At 37.0% G+C, this 19,488-nt stretch overlaps 2 protein-coding genes across 4 annotated transcripts; one reads left to right on the forward strand and one right to left on the reverse strand.

Moving 5' to 3' along the window:
* Nucleotides 1-1,255: 1,255 nt before the first annotated feature.
* Nucleotides 1,256-9,803, reverse strand: THAP5 (THAP domain containing 5). 2 transcript variants are annotated; one of them, XM_034432380.2, is made up of 3 exons: nucleotides 9,440-9,803; nucleotides 4,754-4,943; nucleotides 1,256-2,280 (listed from the first exon to the last, which is right to left on the reverse strand). In XM_034432380.2, exons 1-3 carry the CDS (start codon nucleotides 9,520-9,522, stop codon nucleotides 1,273-1,275), a joined length of 1,281 nt encoding a protein of 426 aa, XP_034288271.2. In that variant the 5' UTR covers nucleotides 9,523-9,803; the 3' UTR covers nucleotides 1,256-1,272. The 2 variants fall into 2 exon arrangements, with proteins under 2 accessions (XP_034288271.2, XP_060545321.2); XM_060689338.2 differs by lacking the exon at nucleotides 9,440-9,803 and adding an exon at nucleotides 9,014-9,103.
* On the forward strand, nucleotides 9,645-18,853 carry DNAJB9 (DnaJ heat shock protein family (Hsp40) member B9). 2 transcript variants are annotated; one of them, XM_034432379.3, is made up of 3 exons: nucleotides 9,645-9,919; nucleotides 15,074-15,300; nucleotides 16,438-18,853. In XM_034432379.3, the coding sequence occupies exons 2-3, from the start codon at nucleotides 15,084-15,086 to the stop codon at nucleotides 16,866-16,868; spliced, it is 648 nt and encodes a 215-aa protein (XP_034288270.2). In that variant the 5' UTR covers nucleotides 9,645-9,919; nucleotides 15,074-15,083; the 3' UTR covers nucleotides 16,869-18,853. The 2 variants fall into 2 exon arrangements, with proteins under 2 accessions (XP_034288270.2, XP_060545320.2); XM_060689337.2 differs by lacking the exon at nucleotides 9,645-9,919 and adding an exon at nucleotides 14,418-14,437.
* Nucleotides 18,854-19,488: the final 635 nt, after the last annotated feature.

The raw sequence follows: 19,488 nt of genomic DNA on the forward strand, positions 1-19,488 counted from the left end.
TCCAAATTATTTCCAGGGAAGAGGTTCTTGGGTGCTCTCTGAGCTTGGTTGTTTTCTTGCAGAAATTTCATTATCAAACTAGGTAACATCAGCAGTGCTAGACTAGTTCTGATGATGTTACCCATTCTGGGTAATGAAACGGCTGCAAGAAAATAACCAAGCTCAGAGAGCACCAAGGACCCCTGATTTCAACCCTGAGCTACATATGTTCTCCTTTATTAGAGTGCATTCTGTCCCATCCCGTCCTGTCCCATCCATCCATCCGTCCCATCCCATTGCATCTTCCATTGTTCCATTAACTCCTAAGAGGTATGGGCTATACTTTTAAGGCAGAAAATTAGAAAATAAACCCTATACACATCAATGGAACCTCCTATGCATGCTTAGAATTGCATTATTCATGAATAACATTAGCTTGGCAAGTGAGGTAGACCTTGAAGGCAATGGCTCAAAGTGAAAGCACTGCAGCTGTAAAGTGCCCTTGTGGGAGTAAGCTTTCATGAATACATTTTAGTTACCGGCACAGTTATAGACTTCAATGCTGCATTCCCATACAAACTTACTTGAGAATAGTTTGGGCTTATCTTATTTTTTTCTTCTTCTGTTCAATTGGGTCTAATTCTCAGTCACAAGTTCCTATAGTTTTTTTGGTAAGGTTTTTCAGAAGTGGTTTGCCAAAAGCCTCATTCCGAAGGCTATGAAAAAGTGACTGGCCCAAGGACATCCAGCTGACTTCATGATCAAGGTGGGACTAGAACTGTTTCCCAGTTTCTGGCCTGATGCCTTAACCAGTACACCAAACTGCCTCTGTACCTTAGAATAAACATGTTTTAAAATTGGTTTATGTTTTGTTCCCCTCAAGTAGTCAGTCTGTTGTACAGTTGTAATATACCAGGATGTTTTTGTTATGGCTTTGGATTGATGGACCTTATGGCGCTAGAATAGTTTCTGAAGTGATTTGAGACTCAATGAAGGTTTTTGACATTTAAGCTGTATGTATGGTATATGTACTACTAATTTCTTCTTCCTTCCTATATCCCCCAATGCCAGCTCCCATGCAGTTCCACAAGATATCCCTATTCCCAATATTCCATAAAAGAATTTGGGAAGATACTGAGAGCAGAGGAGAGGGAGGAAAGTAATGGACCTGTTTTTATTCCATTTCTACTTATAAATAAACAAACACAACACCCTCTCTCTCAAACCAACAAACAAAAAAGACACCCCAGAAAATAATTTGCAGAACAAGTTGCAATCCCTTCTTTTAAGCTTTTATTGTATCATGGTAACTTCAAACGTTGTAAAACAGTTTTCTACGATCTTAAGTTTCTCCTCCGAAAGGAGATTGTCTTGCTTTAGTTTTGCAATAAGTGTTTCTATAGCTTTAAGTCTGCTTAGGGTTTTTCTCTCCTGGACTTCTAAAAGGGCTATTTTTGAGTGCAGCTTTGTAATTTTTTGCCAGAGTTGTTCCCGGTCTGTGTCTTGCCTACAGTATGAATGTTCAGTTTGTAGCATTTCAAGGCTGCTGCAGCTGCCGATGACAACAGAGTTTTCTGCTTCGAGATGGGTTAATACCTCTTCTGCTGATATAAAGGAGCCCTCTAATAGCAAGGGAATTCTTGAGTCTTCTGAAGGAACGATAATGGTGATGACAGACTCCTTATTTCCACTGAGCTGTTCCAAAACTTGTGACATGGACTGAAGCAATACAGAACTTTCATCCGTTTGTACTTCTATTGAGCAGTTTGCAATGTGCCAATCAAACTGATCAGATTTAAGTTCGCTCATGGGTATGGGGACCTTAGTGAATTCCAGAGACGAATCTCCATGTTCCGGATGTGTGGCCTGCAAAATTGTGGCTTTAGAATCTGAGCCATGCTCAAAACATGACTGGAGGTCACAAACTGAAACTTGTAAATCTGTAGCAGCAGCATTAAAAATGTTTTTGATGGCCCGACTATTTCCTGGAATATTGGAATGGATGGCCCCTGTGTTTTCCGTATCAGATGTTGTTATTATTTGGTTTCCTTGCTGCTTATTTTGTTTGACACAGTTACCTGAATATGCAGTGCCATCTTTCACAATATTCTGTGTGAGTCCTTCCGCTTTTGCTGAGCAGTCTGGATTTGTTTCAAGAGTTTTTCGATATAGGCCTCCTTCAGGTAAGATATTTCTCTTTGGTGAACAAGATTTAAGAGACGATGTTGTTATGCATGTGCTCATTTCTTTGATACCTTCTATTTTTTCCACTTGCGTTTTCTTCTGGGATATTCCTTTTTCCTTAAGAAGAAAAAACATCCCTCTTGATTCAGTTGTTATTGATTATGAAATACCACACAATGATTCCTTTTCTTATGGTTCTTTATAGTGTCATGCTGGGCCTATTCATTAAGAAGCAAGTCCTACCATGACCAGTGGCCTTATTCCCTAACAAAAGAACACAGGATTTCAGTCCTATACAGGCAGTCCTCGACTTACAACCCAACTGAGCCCAAAAATTCTGTTGCTAAGCGAGACAGTAGTTAAGGGAGTTTTACCCCATTTTACGAACTTCCTTGCCACAGCTGTTAAGCGGATCACTGCAGTTGTTAAGTTAGTAACACAGTTGTTAAGTGAATCTGGCTTTCCCATTGACTTTGCTCATGAGGTCGCAAAAGGGGACAACATGCCAGCGAGATACTGCAACTGTCATAAATACGAATCAGCTGCTAAGCATCTGAATTTTGACCACATGACCATGAGGATGCTGCAACAATCGTAAGTGTGAAAAATGGTCATAAGTCACTTTTTTCAGTGCTGTTGTAACGTCCATCAGTCACTAAACAAACTATTGTAAGTCAAGGACTACCTGTATTTATTCTTTTTAATATTGGTCTTCAAAAAGAGTGCAAATAATGCCAATAAACAGCCTCTTCTCTGCCATGATTTACTAAAGAAATTAGATACCGGTCTTGAATTATTTTATTAAAACTGTTAATGAATACACATTGCAATAAAAAAGGAAATGCAAACGAGATTAGCTCAAATGTAGCCTGGATTCACATAGCTTTAACATTTTTGAAAGCTCACTTTAGAATTAACAACTGTTACAATACACAAAGACTGAGGGCCATTCCTGATAGAGCTGATCAAATTACTGCTTCATGTTAATGACCCCTTTCCTGGACTGTGATTTCCAAGCAAAGAAGTTTCTTAAAGAACAGGACATTTTGTCTAGATATGCTTTCTATGATAGGCAGACTCTGGGTGATGAGGGTATTTCAGTGCTATCTGATCTCTAGGAAAACATGAGCAACTCCTTAAAAAAAATAGACCTTAAGTCCAGGTAAGTGGATGAAAAATTGTAGCCCTAGCTTCGAAAAGAGTTTTTTTTTTCTCAGTTAACACACACTATCACAATAGAGAAGTCACAACAAGCACGGTTACTCTTTCCTACACAAAGATTCATGGGACAAAGGCAGTAATGCAATGATTGTCATCAGTTATGTTAACATGTGTCTTTCCTGAGTGGTGACTACAGATAAGATGCTGTGTATAAGCATGTTTGAAAACGATATTGTGAATGTCAGAGGAATTGAACCGTTGCTATGAGGGTATGTGAATGTGTCACGCTTTAAACTTTGTACCATGAAGGAGAAGGTCAGCTAACTGAGTGTGAGATCCAGATGGTTTTTGCAAACAATGCTGCATGATAGAAAAGTTTCCAAGATGCTTTTTTTTTTTTTATTCACAACAAAATTTGCCAGTTCTGCCGCATGGTTTTTTTCCCATATCATTGAGCATCATGCAAAATAGATCTGGATGGCAAAAAGTATGAAGACTTTTAAAGAGGCGTTTTGCTTCAATGAAGTCTGGACTAAAACTTCTCTTTGAAGTGTCACAGATCTGGGCAGTTGCACCTAGACCAGGGGTGGACAAATGTGGCTCTTTTACAACCTGTGGACTTCAACTCCCAGAATTTCTGAGACAGCTTGGCCACCCCTGACCCAGACCAATCAGATACTTTTGTGAATTGTAAGTTGTCCCTCTACCATAGGAAATGAAGCATCAAGTGAGCAACTCAGCACATCGGTAACATATTATCAATCAAATTTGAAATTGTAATTTAGTTTTCCAGACGCCAATGTACAAAGGGCCCATTTGTTTAGCCACCTCTACTGGTATGCTAAGATTAGCACATAAATAGCTTTCATTTCAGTGAACTATATGCTATTTTTTAGTAGTCATGTCTTAATGGTTAGATATATTCTAAAGAAAATGATGTTTAAATTAAATTTTGAATGTAAAAATAGCAACATTTTAAACCAGGCTAGGTATTTTTATTGATTTTTCTCTTATTCAGATCAACTAATAGAAAAACTGGGTTTTTGTACAACATACTATACAATTTGTTTGTCTAATGGAAATGAAGCATATTATGGTTTATGTTCCATAAACTTATAGTGGAGGGTTTTTTTTTTAACCCATGGTTGATCAGTAGAAAACTAAATTTAATTGCATGAGTAGACTGTAGAGGTTTCAAACAATCATAATGGCATGCCATAACTCCTTCTTCTTAATAGTAAACAGAAAAACTACAAGCAAATTAAGAATCTGGACAATATTAAAATAGAAGATGTATTCTAATTGCCACTGACACAAGTTATGTTCTGCTTTCCTTTTTGGTTTAGCACTGTTTATTTTACTTACAACTCAAACTAACTGCGTTTACTCATCCTTTGTCTTATTTTTCACACGTAACTTAACATTTTACCTGGTTTTCAGAGGATGAAAAAATAGTTGGCACTGCAGTTGTCTTCAAGTATCGAATACCCCATCGCACATCTAGAGAATCTGACGTAAAGTGGTCACTGCAGAGGACCTGATGCTTACTAGGAGTCCAAGTGTCACGTTTCATATTCCGTAACCATTTCTCTAATCTTTCTTTATCATGAAGAGGAAATCTGCTTCAAAGAATATGCAAGAGAGAGAGAGAGAGAGAGAGAGAGAGAGAGAGAGAGAGAAAATGCTTCAATTAAGTGATATCTTTTATTGAAGCTCTTAAAAAGCCTGTCATACTTAGCAATAAAGCCCTGGGAAAGAGCACATGACAAACGTGGTTCAAAACAAAGCAGCCCTTAAAACAGCCATGTCCTCTGGAAGGCTTCATGCTTGGTTTGAAGGCTTGGTTTGAAGACTTTCCCCATTGTCAATTATGAACACATACAGCTGCTTCATTGCCACTATCACCTGAAAACGATTCCTATAACAGTTATGTTTTGATGAACAAAAGAATCACTTAAAATTTCAATCTTATATACATTGAGATTATTACCAGAACTCAAAGGCATCAAATCTGATTCATTCCAATTTACAGAAGATTAGAGAAAACAAACTTATGTATTCAAAATGCAAGAACATTCTCCTCTGAAATTCACAGGTTAGCCATTCTAACTAAAAAAAATATTGCGGCCACTCAAGCCTTTATATCTTTTTCTAGGCTATATACTCATTGTGGGGAAATCAATCAAAATCTATAAAGCCTCAGTTTTTTTATACACACACACATGTAGATCTACCTACCAACCTACCAACATATATAGTTAAATCAGAAAATTCCATTCCTTATTTCATTTCACTATATGACAGAGTAGCATCCTGCCTGGTTGCTCATAAATTGGAATAAGTCAGATGCCACTGGGCCTCATCAATATTTTTAACATATTTAGTGACTGGGGGTCAATCCCAAAGGCATTTTTTTTCAAGAGGCATCTCTCTCTCTCTCTCTCTCTTTTCTGAAGTATGATACAGCTCAAGGGTTTTTTTTGCTCATAATAAACTACTCTGTTAGCTTTCTTAACTAATTTTAACCTGTCTTAGCTAGTTCATTTTTTCCCCACAAGAAATTAATTTCAATGACACAGCTATGAATTAATGTGCCTTGTTTGTTTACTGAACAAAATAAATATGTTAAATAGATATATCTATGGTAATTATTGGTTACAGTTATTATTTGATTTATATACAATTAAGTTTATATAATCTATGACAGTAATTTACAAGCTTCTATCTGCTGATATAAATATATTTAATATTATCTTACAATTGACTGCTTATTGCACTTAATTATTGTGATGGGGAGGACTCTTTCAGACTGCCAGCCCTTGCAACTGCTTCTCTATATCCTCTTGCTCCACTACCTGCTAAGCATGTTACATAAGCAGACATATCTGTCATATGATGCAATTAAGGCACTGTTTTCATGAATAGGCTCTTGTGCAAGAAATGCATTGCTAGAATTTATTTTGCATTCTTATTGTAAGCAGAACAAATATAAATAAGTCTGGAAGCAAGTATTCCAAGTAGAGGCATCTATAGGATCCAATGCTGTTTCAAAGTGGAAACAACATTGTACCATAAACTCCACTTCTTTTGATTGGCATACGGTGTCAAGTACACATGTATGAAATCCAGAAAGTGGATCCTGTGAGGTTGCAAAGCTGCTTTTGTATTCCCCTCTCCCCCATCCCAATGGATGGCTCTGGTTCAAGTAACGGGTGATAGCTCTTTTAATATTTCTAGAGTTGTGATTACATATTTCTTCTACATTAGATGAGCTGTCCCAATTAAGAATACTTAGTTGAGTGTTTTCTCAGTTTGTATTTGCTTTACCAAGTAGAACAGATTCTTTTCCTGTTTTATACACAATAAATAAGCTTATGACTCTTCCAATCATTTATGTGAAAATTCTGCAACATCAGATAGTGAGCTGCATCTGAAAACATCTTATTTCAACTCATCCTAATTCATTCCTAATTCAACTGTGATAACAGCCTTGTCTTCCCATCTGTAGCCTAACACTGATACTGGATATAGTGGAACACAAAAGGATATATTACATTATACTATTTTAAACCATAGTTCTTTTAAAGAGTGCAAAACATGTTTGCTTTTCACTAGAAAAGATAACATCTACAGATAACCAGAGCACGAGCAGGGAAATTAAGTATGCCAAATTTCATAATGCAGTTTTGAAGTCTTATGGTTATCTGACTAGCTGTTATTGTAGTTCTGACTGTAACTGTTAGACACTTCCAATATCTTTAAAAAGCTTGTAGGAATTCTTCATAAGCGCAATTTGGCTGAGATCCTGTTTGTTCATGCTCAATCTATGACATTAGCAAACAGTAACAAAATCTATCAAAATAAATCTTGGACAATGGGGAGACAAATAAAGGGAGACAAATAAGGCTTGCCAAGATAAAAGAGAGACCTGCACAACTACATCAGTTACAATTATCTGATGCAATAAACCAAATGAATGATTTGTAGCAGGGATAAATAAACAAGGGAGGAAGGCTAAGTAATTAACTAGTCCAACTGAAAAATGGTTTTTATATAAACTGAAAGATTTTGTGAAAGGAAGGGAAGGGACAAAGAAGCAGAATGAAAAGTTGGTTAAACAAATAATAAGAGGATGCTGCCATGCAAAAAAACAAAAAACAAAAACCCAAATGTGAAGCTGCAACAACAAAATCATAGTGGAAAGATGGAAAATAAGAAACAAAACATGGGAAATCTCAGCTGAAGGATGAAATGAATCAATTACAGGTAGTCCTCGACTTACAACTGTTGATTTAGTGACTATTCAAAGTTACAACAGCACTGAAAAAAGTGACTTATGACCATTTTTTACACTCATAACCATTGCAGCATCCCCATGGTCACATGATCAAAATTTGAAAGCTTGGCAACTGATTCATATTTATGACTGTTGCAGTATCCTTGGGTCTTGTGATCATTTTTGCAACCTTCTGACAAGCAAAGTCAATGGGGAAACCAAATTCACTCAACAACTGTGATACTAACTTAAAAACCGCAGTGATTCACTTAACAACTGTGGCAACAAAGGTTGTAAAATGGGGTATAATTCACTTAACAAATGTTTCAGTTAGTAACAGAAATTTTGGGCTCAATTGTGACCATAAGTCAAGGACTACTTGTACACACGGATATCTAAGACACTGTTGAATTGAAATGGGTGGAATTGGACATTAGCATTTTGGAGAGCAGCAATGGCAGCCTTGGAAAAAATATTCATTTGCCATGTCTATACCTACAAATAATTGTACAGCGAATGGTTCTCCCTGTGAAAAGAAAGTTAGCCAATGAAGAAGCGAGAAACAGTAATGACACATTTTAATGTTGGTTGTGGATAAGACTGCTGACACTATCGTGGATAGTTAAGAAAACCAACAAATGGATGATCCCAGAGTTCTCATTCAAGCTCAGCGTCTTAGCCACTGAGCCACCGCGTCCCTAGATGAATTTGGATAATTACATGAATATGAGCTCTTTGGAAAAGGCTCCAACCCTGGAAAAGATGGAAAGAAAGAAAAAAGGAAGATGACCAGCAGCAAAGTGGAGGGATTCAGAGGCAATGGAGAAACTATTGGAAGATCTTGAAGGACAGGCTGGGGACAGATTCTCCTACAGAAAATTTACATGGTCACTAACCAGTCAGCACCAATTTGATGGCACATAATCAAGCTCCCAAATTAAATATCAGAGGTGGAACTTTGTAGGGGATTTTGAATTAGAAACAGGGTGAATTAGAAAAGTTCTGCCCTCCTTCAGTTAGTCGATGCTTCAATTGAATACTCTTGCCCCATATCCCAAAGAACGTAAGTTTGCTAATTCAGTGTATATTTTGAACATGTCTGCTAGGGAGTTACAGAAATTATAAGGCATTTGGAAGCCATCAGATGGGTATAAAGATAAAGGTTCCCCTCGCACATATGTGCTAGTCGTTCCCGACTCTAGGGGGCGGTGCTCATCTCCGTTTCAAAGCCGAAGAGCCAGCGCTGTGCGAAGACGTCTCCGTGGTCATGTGGCCGGCATAACTAAACGCCAAAGATGCACGGAACGCTGTTACCTTCCCACCAAAGGCGGTCCCTATTTTTTCTACTTGCATTTTTTACGTGCTTTCGAACTGCTAGGTTGGCAGAAGCTGGGACAAATAACGGAAGCTCACCCTATTATGCGGCACTAGGGATTTGAACCGATGAACTGCCAACCTTTCGATCAACAAGCTCAGTGTCTTAGCCACTTAGTCATCGTGTCCCTAGATGGGTATAGGAAATAATAATTAAAAAACCAAATATAACCTTACTGGCGCTATGGGTAGATGTTGACAGTAACTATTTTAAGGAACTATTAAAGGAATTTGCCTTTTGGCAAATTTCTATCAAGTTGCACACGCTGTACTGCTGTGTCTTCCCGCCAACAATTGCTACGATGCCACCCACACTCCCTAAATTAATAAGCGTTACTTCCAAGGAAACAACATTGAAAAACGGCCCTCCATCTTATTCGTGGAACCTATTTCCATGCCAACATGGGAGTATTTATGTCGGGGATGCGAGAGATTCCCTCTATTCTCCCTGGACGCGGCACTCACGGGTAAAAGCTGAGCTTTCGCTGATCTCGGGCGCTCTGTCCCGCTCGGTTCCTGCAACAAGTGGCCGCACAGTACCGAGGCATGGCAATGACTCCGCGGCGGCCACCAATTCCCCGTCCCAGACGGTCCCCGCTGACGGTGCCTCCTGCGATTGCTCACTCTCTCTTAGAGAGTGCCAGTCTCTTGCACTTCCGCTTCCGGGAATTTTTATGGCCCTCCTCCTTCCATTTTGTGTCCCTTTCTCTTTCCAGCCGGAAAGGGCGAGCGTTCCGCAAGGGGTGGGGTGGGGGGGAGAAATCCGTCAGTTGCGCGAGGCCACAACAGCCTTCCACGTGCACCAAAGCGGGCGGACCACGTGACGGGCGGCGGCCAATCGGGAAGCGCTTCGTGTAGGACTGTCGTTCTTGGCTTGGCGCGCCGAGGTTATAAGGCAGCCCGGACGGGTTTGACTCAGGGATTGCAGGGCGAGACCGGCGGCCGGTGAGTTGAAGGGATGACTGGGCAGTCGGGAGTGGGGGGGGGGGAGGGCAACTTGCTGGGGTTACCGTCCCAGAGAGCAAGCGGTGGGTTTGGGGGCTTCTTCATCTTTCGCCCCTCGCAGCGGGCCAAACAGCGGAAAGCCGCTTGCTAAATGGGGATTTGAACCCGAGTTTTCCCACCTCTGGGCTCATTTCGGCAGCCTTCGCGTCCCAGTACCTCTTCTTGATGTGTCCTTTGTCTTTCTCATTATAAATGCGCGAGGATGGGAGACGCCGCCAGTGCTTAGGGGTTGAGGTAAAGGAACTCAGTATGTGCTCAGAGTCCACTGCCTATATTGCTAGTCATACTCCAGCCATCAGTCCTATCTATCTATCTATCTATCTATCTATCTATCTATCTATCTATCTATCTATCTATCTATCTATCTATCTATCTACCTACCTACCTACCTACCTACCTAACTAACTAACTAACTAACTAACTAACTAACTAACCTATCAATCTATCATCTATCCTCTATCTCCTACCTACTTCGGGACTGATGGCTGGAGTTAAGTATATATAATTAAATATATATATAAGCTTCTCTTGGTCGGGTATGGAGTTTTAGTCTAGGTCTCGAGATAACATTTTTCCTTTTTATTCCTTATTAAGGCACTAAGGTTAAAGGGAAAAATGATGTTACCAAGAGAGCTAGGCTAAAACTCCATACCCGACCAAGAGAAGCTATCGAAACTAGCTTTCTCTCTGGCAGAAAATGCTTTGTGTTTCAGTCTCGGTTTCGGTTTCTTTTCTTTTTGGTGGGGAGGAAAAAATAGTGTTTTGGTCTCTCAAATCAAGCTTTCCCACATATTCTATCTATGGGGACAGATGATGGCTAACTAGTTAAAGCTAGTTAAAGGTAAGAGGAAAATGCTTTCTTTTAAAATATTACTTTAAAAGTTCACAGGTAATGTAATGCATCACATCAAATAAATGTAATTAATCAGTAGTTTGTTTAAGCCACAGGTTGAGCCAGTAGTAAAAATAATAATAATGAGATCAGTGATTTGGAATGTAGAAGGTTTTCAGCTTGTATAACATGCCACATGTATTTTCATCTATTACATGATGTATATACATTGTCCTTTGAATTTTTCTGTTCATTATGAGCCTTTATGACCTAGGAAGGCTGGAGTGATAGCACTCCAGCCTTCCTACTCATTTGTCTGCCAGCTCCAAATTATATATGGATTTCTGGAAGTTCATAGATACACTAAACTGTCCAGTGAGTTCCTGTTTCTGTTATAAATAAGACTGGGAAAGCTTTCCTGCAACTTCAGTTGCTCTAATATTCTGTTTTTTAAAAAATAAAATGCTGTATAGGTTTTAAATTTGAACTATGGTATGAAACACCCTTTTCAGGATAGTGTATGATCTTTATTTGATTCAATGAAAAATTTTGATAGTTTGAGTTTTATAGATAACACAATTACAATAGTGATTCAGTTTATGTATATCCTGTGAATTTTGCATTATATTTAAAATATTGAAGTCTATGTTCTGATTCTTGCTTGCTCTGTCAGTCCTCAAAGATATCTAGTTCCATTATGCTTTCACTGATTAAACTGTTTTTAGATGAATCACACTATCCTAGTCTTCCATTGGTGGAAGTGAATGGATGCTGTGTATTTTGCCTAGATTACTAAAGTGTAATGTGCAACAGCATTGTACCGTAGGCCCTGCCCCTTTGGGGCATGTATTCAGTGTTGTGATGTGAAAAAAAAGGTAGGACATGTGTTACAACACTGCTTGCATCATTCAGCCCTCCCCTGGCTTCTCTCTGCAGATGCCAGTTTCCATATGTGTATGTATACTATATTTGTTAACATTCCCACGATTTGAAACTTTAAAAAGTTCTTGAATCTGCTTGTTTTTTTCTCTTTCCTTGTGATCCTCTTTTTCTTTGGTAACAAAGATACTTTTTCAAGAGGCAACTGGACTTTCTGGTTTTTCTTTGAAGATGTTTTGCTTCAGAGCTGAAGAAGCTTCTTGAATGAGAAGCAAAACGTATTCAAAGAAAAACCAGAAAGTCCAGTTGCCTCTTGAAATAACACCTTTGGGACAACTATGACCTGGATGACTGAGAATCTCCATAGACACAAAGCTTTAGGTTGTTTTAGAACATTTTAAGAATCTCATGTCTAACAAATAATTGCAGACAAAAATGCATAAATATGTCCCCACAAATCCTTTGATAGAAAGATGCTGTATAGAAGCAGTATAGAAGCTCCTCCATAAAGTGTATAAAATTAGAATGCTTGATCTTTTGAAATAAAAAACATGCAGGGTTTTACTTATGTATGTTTTAATGTTTTAAAATCAGACCTTTAATATTCTTGCTTTGAAAGTGCTCTTTTTTGTGATTTGCTTCAAATATGACCTTGTTGTATCTGAAAACAATTTTATAGCATCTTTTAGCTTTATTGAAAACTATTAGTTCCTTATGATTTGCTCCCAACGTGGCATTGTTGTATCTGATAATATCATTATAGCATCTTTTTTTGAAAACCATTAAGAGCAATTATAATTGCAAAATGTTTGATACAAAATGTATTAAGTGGATAAAACACAATTTTTAACAAGCAAGACTTAAACTTACTAAAACCTGATTGAATAAAAAGCAAATTTGACTTATACCCCTGGGGGGGACCCAAAATTTATGAGGGATGTTACATTCAAGTAGCAAGTGTCAAATATTACATGTCTGGAACTATCCAACTAAGTGGGAATAGAACAATGATACCTTAGGTAAAGGTTCCCCTCACACATATGTGCTAGTCGTTCCCGACTCTAGGGGGCTGTATTCATCTCTGTTTCAAAGCTGAAAAACCAGCGCTGTCCGAAGACGTCTCCATGGTCATGTGGCCGGCATGACTAAATGCCAAAGGCGCACGGAACGCTATTACCTTCCCACCAAAGGCAGTCCCTATTTTTCTACTTGCATTTTTTATGTGCTTTCAAATTGCTAGGTTGGCAGAAGCTGGGACAAATAACAGGAGGTTACCCCGTTATGCGGCACTAGGGATTCAAACCGCTGAACTGTCGACCTTTCGATCAACAAGTTCAGTGTTTTAGCCATTGACCCACCGCGTCCCCGAATGATACTTTACCAAGCCCCTTATTAGTTGAAGTACTTAATGGCTGAGAGCATTAACAATTGCTTAGAAATATGGCAGAGCTGTGATAGGCTCCAACATGAAATTCAGAAGTGGATGAACACAGACTGTATGCAGTTTCTGATCTCTTCAAACTTGTATCATCAAATAGAACAGTTTGGGGGTTTTCTTTGTATGTTTGCTTGCTTTTTAAAGGGCTGCAGTGGGTTCTTTAAATCTTTGGTTAGTTCAACACACACATTTTGTTTTAAACCTCTCAAAGGAAGAGCAGAAAATTGCAGCCCTTCCTTAGACATAATGTCAATGCCATTGTATTGCTGTAGGGTATAGATGACCAACAAAAGTTATCTCTCATCACAAACAATCCCCAACCCTAACTTTGCTGTAATGATAATCATTACTCAAAACCATTGCAACCTCAACATTTGATTGAACCTGATTGGAATATTAAGACAATCTACAACTGAGCTGTTATCACTCATTTCTAAATCCAAGCAGATTTTTTGTTATATTTAACTGAAACAGGTTGCCTGCTTTCATTATTACTCAGTGTAAAGTAATCACATGGATACTTAAGGAAATCACAGTCTAAATTCATGTTTTATATGAATAAGATCTTCAGTAGTTCTGTCTACTATTAGGTTGGCATCATCCGTTCACATTAAATGGTAGAACATTAACAATGGAAAAGTGTGAACAGAGTTTCAGTAGGCATGGTATCTTTATAACTAGAATTCTTCTCTAGTTTGTTGCGTTCAGTACTTTGTCTCAAGAGGGCCCTGGTAGAAAGGAGGAGGGAAACATTGATAAAGAGGCAACTTGTTTGCTTCAATCTTGCCAACTGAGGTCTCCTTACTGGCAACAAAATAAAAAAACAGACATGTGTAGGCATATGCAGTAATTTGCATGTATTGTAAATAAGCAAGATATGTGCCTGTGTACAGATTAAAGTTGTAATTAACCAGTCTTTACCTCAAAGCATGTTGACGATTCTAAAGAACAAAACAGTTAAAATGGCTTCGTTTTTATTATCAGTGATTTATTTCATTGTTCTGCTTTATTCTATAAACTCGGATTAGTTGTATGGCAATTCAAAAATATGCTGCTTTGATAAGGGAGTCAAGATATTTCCTCTATTTCGATAAGAAAGCAAAACATAATACTTGGAGGAAAAAAACTATTTTTTTTCTTAAAATTAAGTTCAATTTAGCAGTATTTGAGAACTTCTAATCTGTAGATTAGAAATAAATGACTAAAAAGCAAAATTCTAGAATTTCCCCTTTAAACTTTTACAAGTTTAATTCTGTTAATTTAAGGAAAAAGATGCTGCTGGAATATCATAGAGTGAATATAGAGAGAGGTAAAGATAATTGTAAAAGTAGTTAACTCACTTTTCTATTGGAGTAGCAGCATTTCTTCTTACAACAAAGCCAGAAGATTGATAATAACTTTTATCAGCATTTTTGTCTCTGATTTTGTATGTATAATCAAAGTAGTGTTACAGGTTCTATGCTGAAGTCATATGATATTTCTTTGACTCTGCTTCTTATGTGAAAATACTTTTAAGATAATTGTTTTTAGTAGGAATGGAAAAATTATAGGAAATATGGAATTTTAGTTATTGAGAAACTATTATAGACATTAAAAAAGGTAAAATATGTTCATTCCAATGTGTTTAGACTATAAATAAAATAATCCTCTCAAAGTGAAAGTTGACTTATTTTAATGGCAATGTTTGGGAAATAATTATTTTTTAATTATTAAATACAATTTTTAAAAATCATTCTGAAATTTGAATTTGAGTTTATGAGAAGTAAGTATGATGATGAAAAGACTTTCCTGTATTTGCGAAAACAAATATGTCATCCTTTGAACTCTGTAATGTCTAAGATATTAGCAGAAAATAAGGAATGAATTCCTTCCAACACATGATAGAGAAATAGCTGGATAAAAAGTTAAAACAGAAGAATCATTCTGATATTTTCTTTTTCTTTAGGAGTCCTACAATGGCTACTACACAATCGATGTTCTTATTTGCACTCTGCATTTTAATGATAACAGAAATAATACTGGCTGTGGAGAGTTATTATGACATTCTAGGAGTTCCGAAAAGTGCATCTGAGCGCCAGATTAAAAAAGCATTTCATAAACTAGCAATGAAATACCATCCAGACAAAAATAAAAGTCCTGGAGCAGAAGCAAAATTCCGAGAAATTGCAGAAGGTAAGTTAAGTTCTGCTAAAAATTAACTATCATTTTCTTCTATGGAGTAGAAGAATAGGATTAGATATATTTATTCCATTTTATTTGTAGAAATTCCCTGGTTTAGATAGTGTTGCTACTTATGCAGGATCTGCATCCTTTTCCAATTCAAAGGTAGTGATAGATGAATATAAATCTTAATTTCCTCTTTTAGGAATAAAGGTACTTCACACCATCATTATCACTAATTATCGTTGGAATATACTTTGCATATGTTTTTATCGTGGATATTCTTTTTAGAAATATTTCCACAAATTGTGATAACCATAGATAAAAACCATTGCAATAAAAATATGTATGTAAAATGAGAATTGTCACAGAGAGAGTTAAACATAAACATTTAGAGAAGCTTTGAATATTTTGAAAACTCAAGAGTAGTATTAGCATTATTTTATTGTTTGCTTAGACACAAATGCAGTACAAGGCCTATTTTTTCCCATAGCAACAATCCTCTGAAGTAGATTGGATTGGGAGAATATGACGGTGTAAACTAAAGTTGTGTTTGAACCTAGCTGTCACCACTCCTAATACCTTAACCACTAAGGTTACAAGAAGAGTTTAGCCATTCCAGTTTTATTTCATAGAAAAATTCTGCAAGTAGTATGGAAAAAATATATTCTGTAATATTCCTTGCTAGCTAATAGAAATTACTGAAAAGGTAGACCAATTGATCTGATTCTGGCTCTTTGATAATTCTGACATTATTGATGAGCATGCAGTATAGCAACTATCCAATCCATCCTTTCTTATTCTTTTTTTACCCTGGAGGAACCCTGGAAATAAAGCCTCAGATCTCAGAAAATGTCTGCATAAGAAGATTATATCTATAGTTCATAGAAATAGGGCAGCTAAGTTTCAGCACATAAGAATTCCCACCGCTGCAAGGGTTAGCATCCCGCAGCAAAAGAAGCTAAAAAGAAATTTCAGTCATGATCTGTCACATATTTCAAATTGATTTATTCTTTCAAATTCTAAGCGCTGCCTCTTTTACCTGAGAATTTTTAAAGTTGAATTGACCAAGGCACCATTATGTATGTAAAAACCTGTCATGTATGTCTTTACATGATTTTAAAATAACTTCTTGCTTTATTTTTATAGCATATGAAGTTTTATCTGATGAAAATAAACGCAGAGAATATGACCAGTTTGGAAATACAGATGGACGACGGATGAATGGAAACCCCTTTCAGCACTCATTTAACTTTGACTTTGATCGCTTCCTTAAAGACTTTGATTTCTTTGGTGAAAGCTCCAATGCAAAGAAAGATTTTGAAAATCATTTTCATAGTCAACAGGAGGCTGAGAGCAGACAAAGACATGCTTTTCCAGAATTTAATTTTGGAGGGGGACTGTTTGATGACATGTTTGAAGATATGGAAAAGATGTTTTCATTTAATGGGTTTGATAATACACAGCGGCAAACAATGCAGACTGGAAACCAATTCCATGGCTCTAGTAAGCACTGCAGAACTGTGACACAGCGTCGAGGAAACATGGTGACCACATTCACAGATTGTTCTGGACAATAGTTACTTTGCAGTTCCTTTTGCTGTATGCTGTCCTTAATTTCCTTTTGGCTCTATTCTTTGCTGCTGAAGCACAGAGGTTCTGCAAACCATGAATTGTAGCTTAATCACTTTAAGTGCTGAAAATATGTTGTAGCTAAACTGATAAATATTACAAGTGCAACCAAACAAGATGGAATGACTACCTTATTCCTTCAGCTGCATAGAATGTGCATGTGGAGAAAATTTCCATATGACAGTGTTAGATTGTAATAACAGAAGCAAGGTAACCGAATTACCTCACTGTTCACTTTATATTTTACACTCAGCAAAGTGTTGTATACTAGATAATATTGTCAGCCTTCTATTTCTAGAAGTGTTAACTGGTGAGTGCTGGTGTGATTCTGTTCTTTATCGGCACAGAATTTACTATGTAATTCTGTGTTGCATTGACAGTAATGACTTACAAATACAGTAATATATTTAAATATGGTATATTTTGAATGGCATTTGATTTAGCAAAACTGACATTTCAGGTGTAAAAGAGCTTTGAATTGTACAGGTTTGTATACAAACATGTATTTAAAATGTGTATATAAATACTCCTGAAACACCTTTAACCTTCAGATTGTTTGAAAGTTCAGATATTGGGGTGAGTGGGAGGTTGAATTTTTGGTAATAAATGTGCCTTGTGAACAAGGTACTGTTCTATTTATTGCATTCAATTGCACAAAATGCTACAATACTGAAGAATGAAACTATCCCATGCTGGATTAGAGACAGTACTATGTAATCGTACAAAATATTTCAAATTTACAATAGTTTCTTCGCAAGAAGTATTCTGGTATTGTTTCTATCATACACTACTGGAAATATTTCAAGCTTAACACAAATTGAGACCAAAATGGTGGCTTTTAGTTTGGAACACTTTTGGAGTAACCAGAACACCATCAAAAATAGTTCCTGTAATGTTGAAACAGCTCATTTCAAATTTGAAGTAGCTATTTTAAACTTAAAATGAGATGTTTCACATTTGAAGAAGTTTAAATTCATAATGTTTTGTAAACTTTTGCAATCTAGGTATCTAGCTGAAGTGATTATATTGACGTAGTGAAAGTTGAATTATCTCTTTTAATCATGGCACTAGAGAGGTGCGTTTGCTCAGTGGCTTAATGATACTGGAGAAGGTCTGCAGTCCGATGGTTCGAGTTCTAGCTCTGCATGGCAGAGTGAGCTCCTGTTACTTGCCTCAACTTCTGCCAACCCAACAGTTTGAAAGCGTGCTACATGCAAGTAGATAAATAGGTATCTTCGGTGGGAAAAAATGGCACTTCAAGTAGCAGTATGAGTTCAACTGGTACTGGACCTGCCGGAATGCGATGCCCAAATGTGAAGTGACATTGGTGGTGGAAAAGCCCCAGATGACGCTGCAGAATGCCATCACGTCTTATGAATGTGGAGCTAGTCTGCCCCCTATGGTGCACTCTGGATAGCGCTTGAGCTTGAACAGAACGAACTGGCAATTGGCAGCCAAACAACTACTTTGTAATAGCACTGTAGTCTCCTGGCTAATGTAACATTGCCATATGCTAAATAAATAAATATGCCACTTGATTAAAAATGCCACCTGCTCCAAATTTTGAGCCTTCTGCATGACTGCATATTATAGAAATCTAAAGAAAAATAAATTACTTGACCACAAGCTAAATTTTTAAAAGAGGTGAGAAAATGGTCCTCTCATATAAGAAAGCTGCTCTATTAATATGGATGCTAGGAAAAGCCTTCATGGATTAGTGCTTCATTCTTGGCTGGTAGTTGAGTTTTCTGCAATATGCTGTAAAAATCTAGTAAGACTTCAAAAATCATTTTTGGATTATCTTTGCTATATATATAAAAAATATTTTTCCTTGAGAATAATGGATAACTCCAGTTTCCTTCTCCACCTTGGTAAATGATGAGTATGCTATTATAAATAGTAAAGCACCATTGATATAAAAGGTTATCTTTTACTGTTGTAAGTCAATCCTTTCATAATGTTCTTATTGGAGAAAAGAGATGCTGAACATAAATTTCGATGTTTCTTTATTCTGTAGAGTTTCAACATTTTTCTGTTGCAATTGCTTAATTAGTCCAGTTTTAAGAACTCAGTAAGATTCTGCAGCTAATTATAGAATTATAAACAGTCTATTTGGGATAGGAAATTAGAATGCTTCACATCTAAGGTTCAGCCAACGACAAAGCAGGCACTTTAATTGCAGCCAATACATTTTTAATGAAGTTTTGTACTGCCATGTTGTTGACTTTGGAACTAATTGTAGTGATCTTTCTTTTCAAAACAAAATTACAGAAGGCGAATTGACAATAGTTGTATTCCAAGTATTTGGTACAACAAAAACTACTAGATCTTTAGAAAAGTTCAGTATGAATAAATGAATTCTAGCTTGTGTTCCATATTAAGAGCACTTAATTCCCCCCTTTTATGTATTTATTTAATGCCTTGCTCTATACAGGTAGACCTCAACTTCCAACAATTCGTTTAGCCACTGTATGAAGTTATAGTAACACTGAAGTATAGTATATAGTAGTATATAGTAACACACAGGTGCTGGGGGAGCTGTTGCGCAACCACACTCAACAACCTTCA

The sequence above is a fragment of the Pantherophis guttatus genome, chromosome 1 (genome assembly GCF_059756535.1).
Source record: "Pantherophis guttatus breed Tessera chromosome 1, ASM5975653v1, whole genome shotgun sequence".
Taxonomy (NCBI): domain Eukaryota; kingdom Metazoa; phylum Chordata; class Lepidosauria; order Squamata; family Colubridae; genus Pantherophis; species Pantherophis guttatus.

Coding starts and splice junctions, on each gene's coding strand:
- DNAJB9 (XM_034432379.3), top strand. CDS start 15,084: ATGGCTACTACACAATCGATGTTCTTATTTGCACTCTGCATTTTAATG. Junction 15,301..16,437: donor ATTCCGAGAAATTGCAGAAG/GTAAGTTAAGTT, acceptor TTATTTTTATAG/CATATGAAGTTTTATCTGAT.
- THAP5 (XM_034432380.2), bottom strand. CDS start 9,522: ATGCCTCGGTACTGTGCGGCCACTTGTTGCAGGAACCGAGCGGGACAG. Junction 4,944..9,439: donor CGAAAGCTCAGCTTTTACCC/GTGAGTGCCGCG, acceptor TCTTTGAAGCAG/ATTTCCTCTTCATGATAAAG. Junction 2,281..4,753: donor TTTCATCCTCTGAAAACCAG/GTAAAATGTTAA, acceptor TTTCTTCTTAAG/GAAAAAGGAATATCCCAGAA.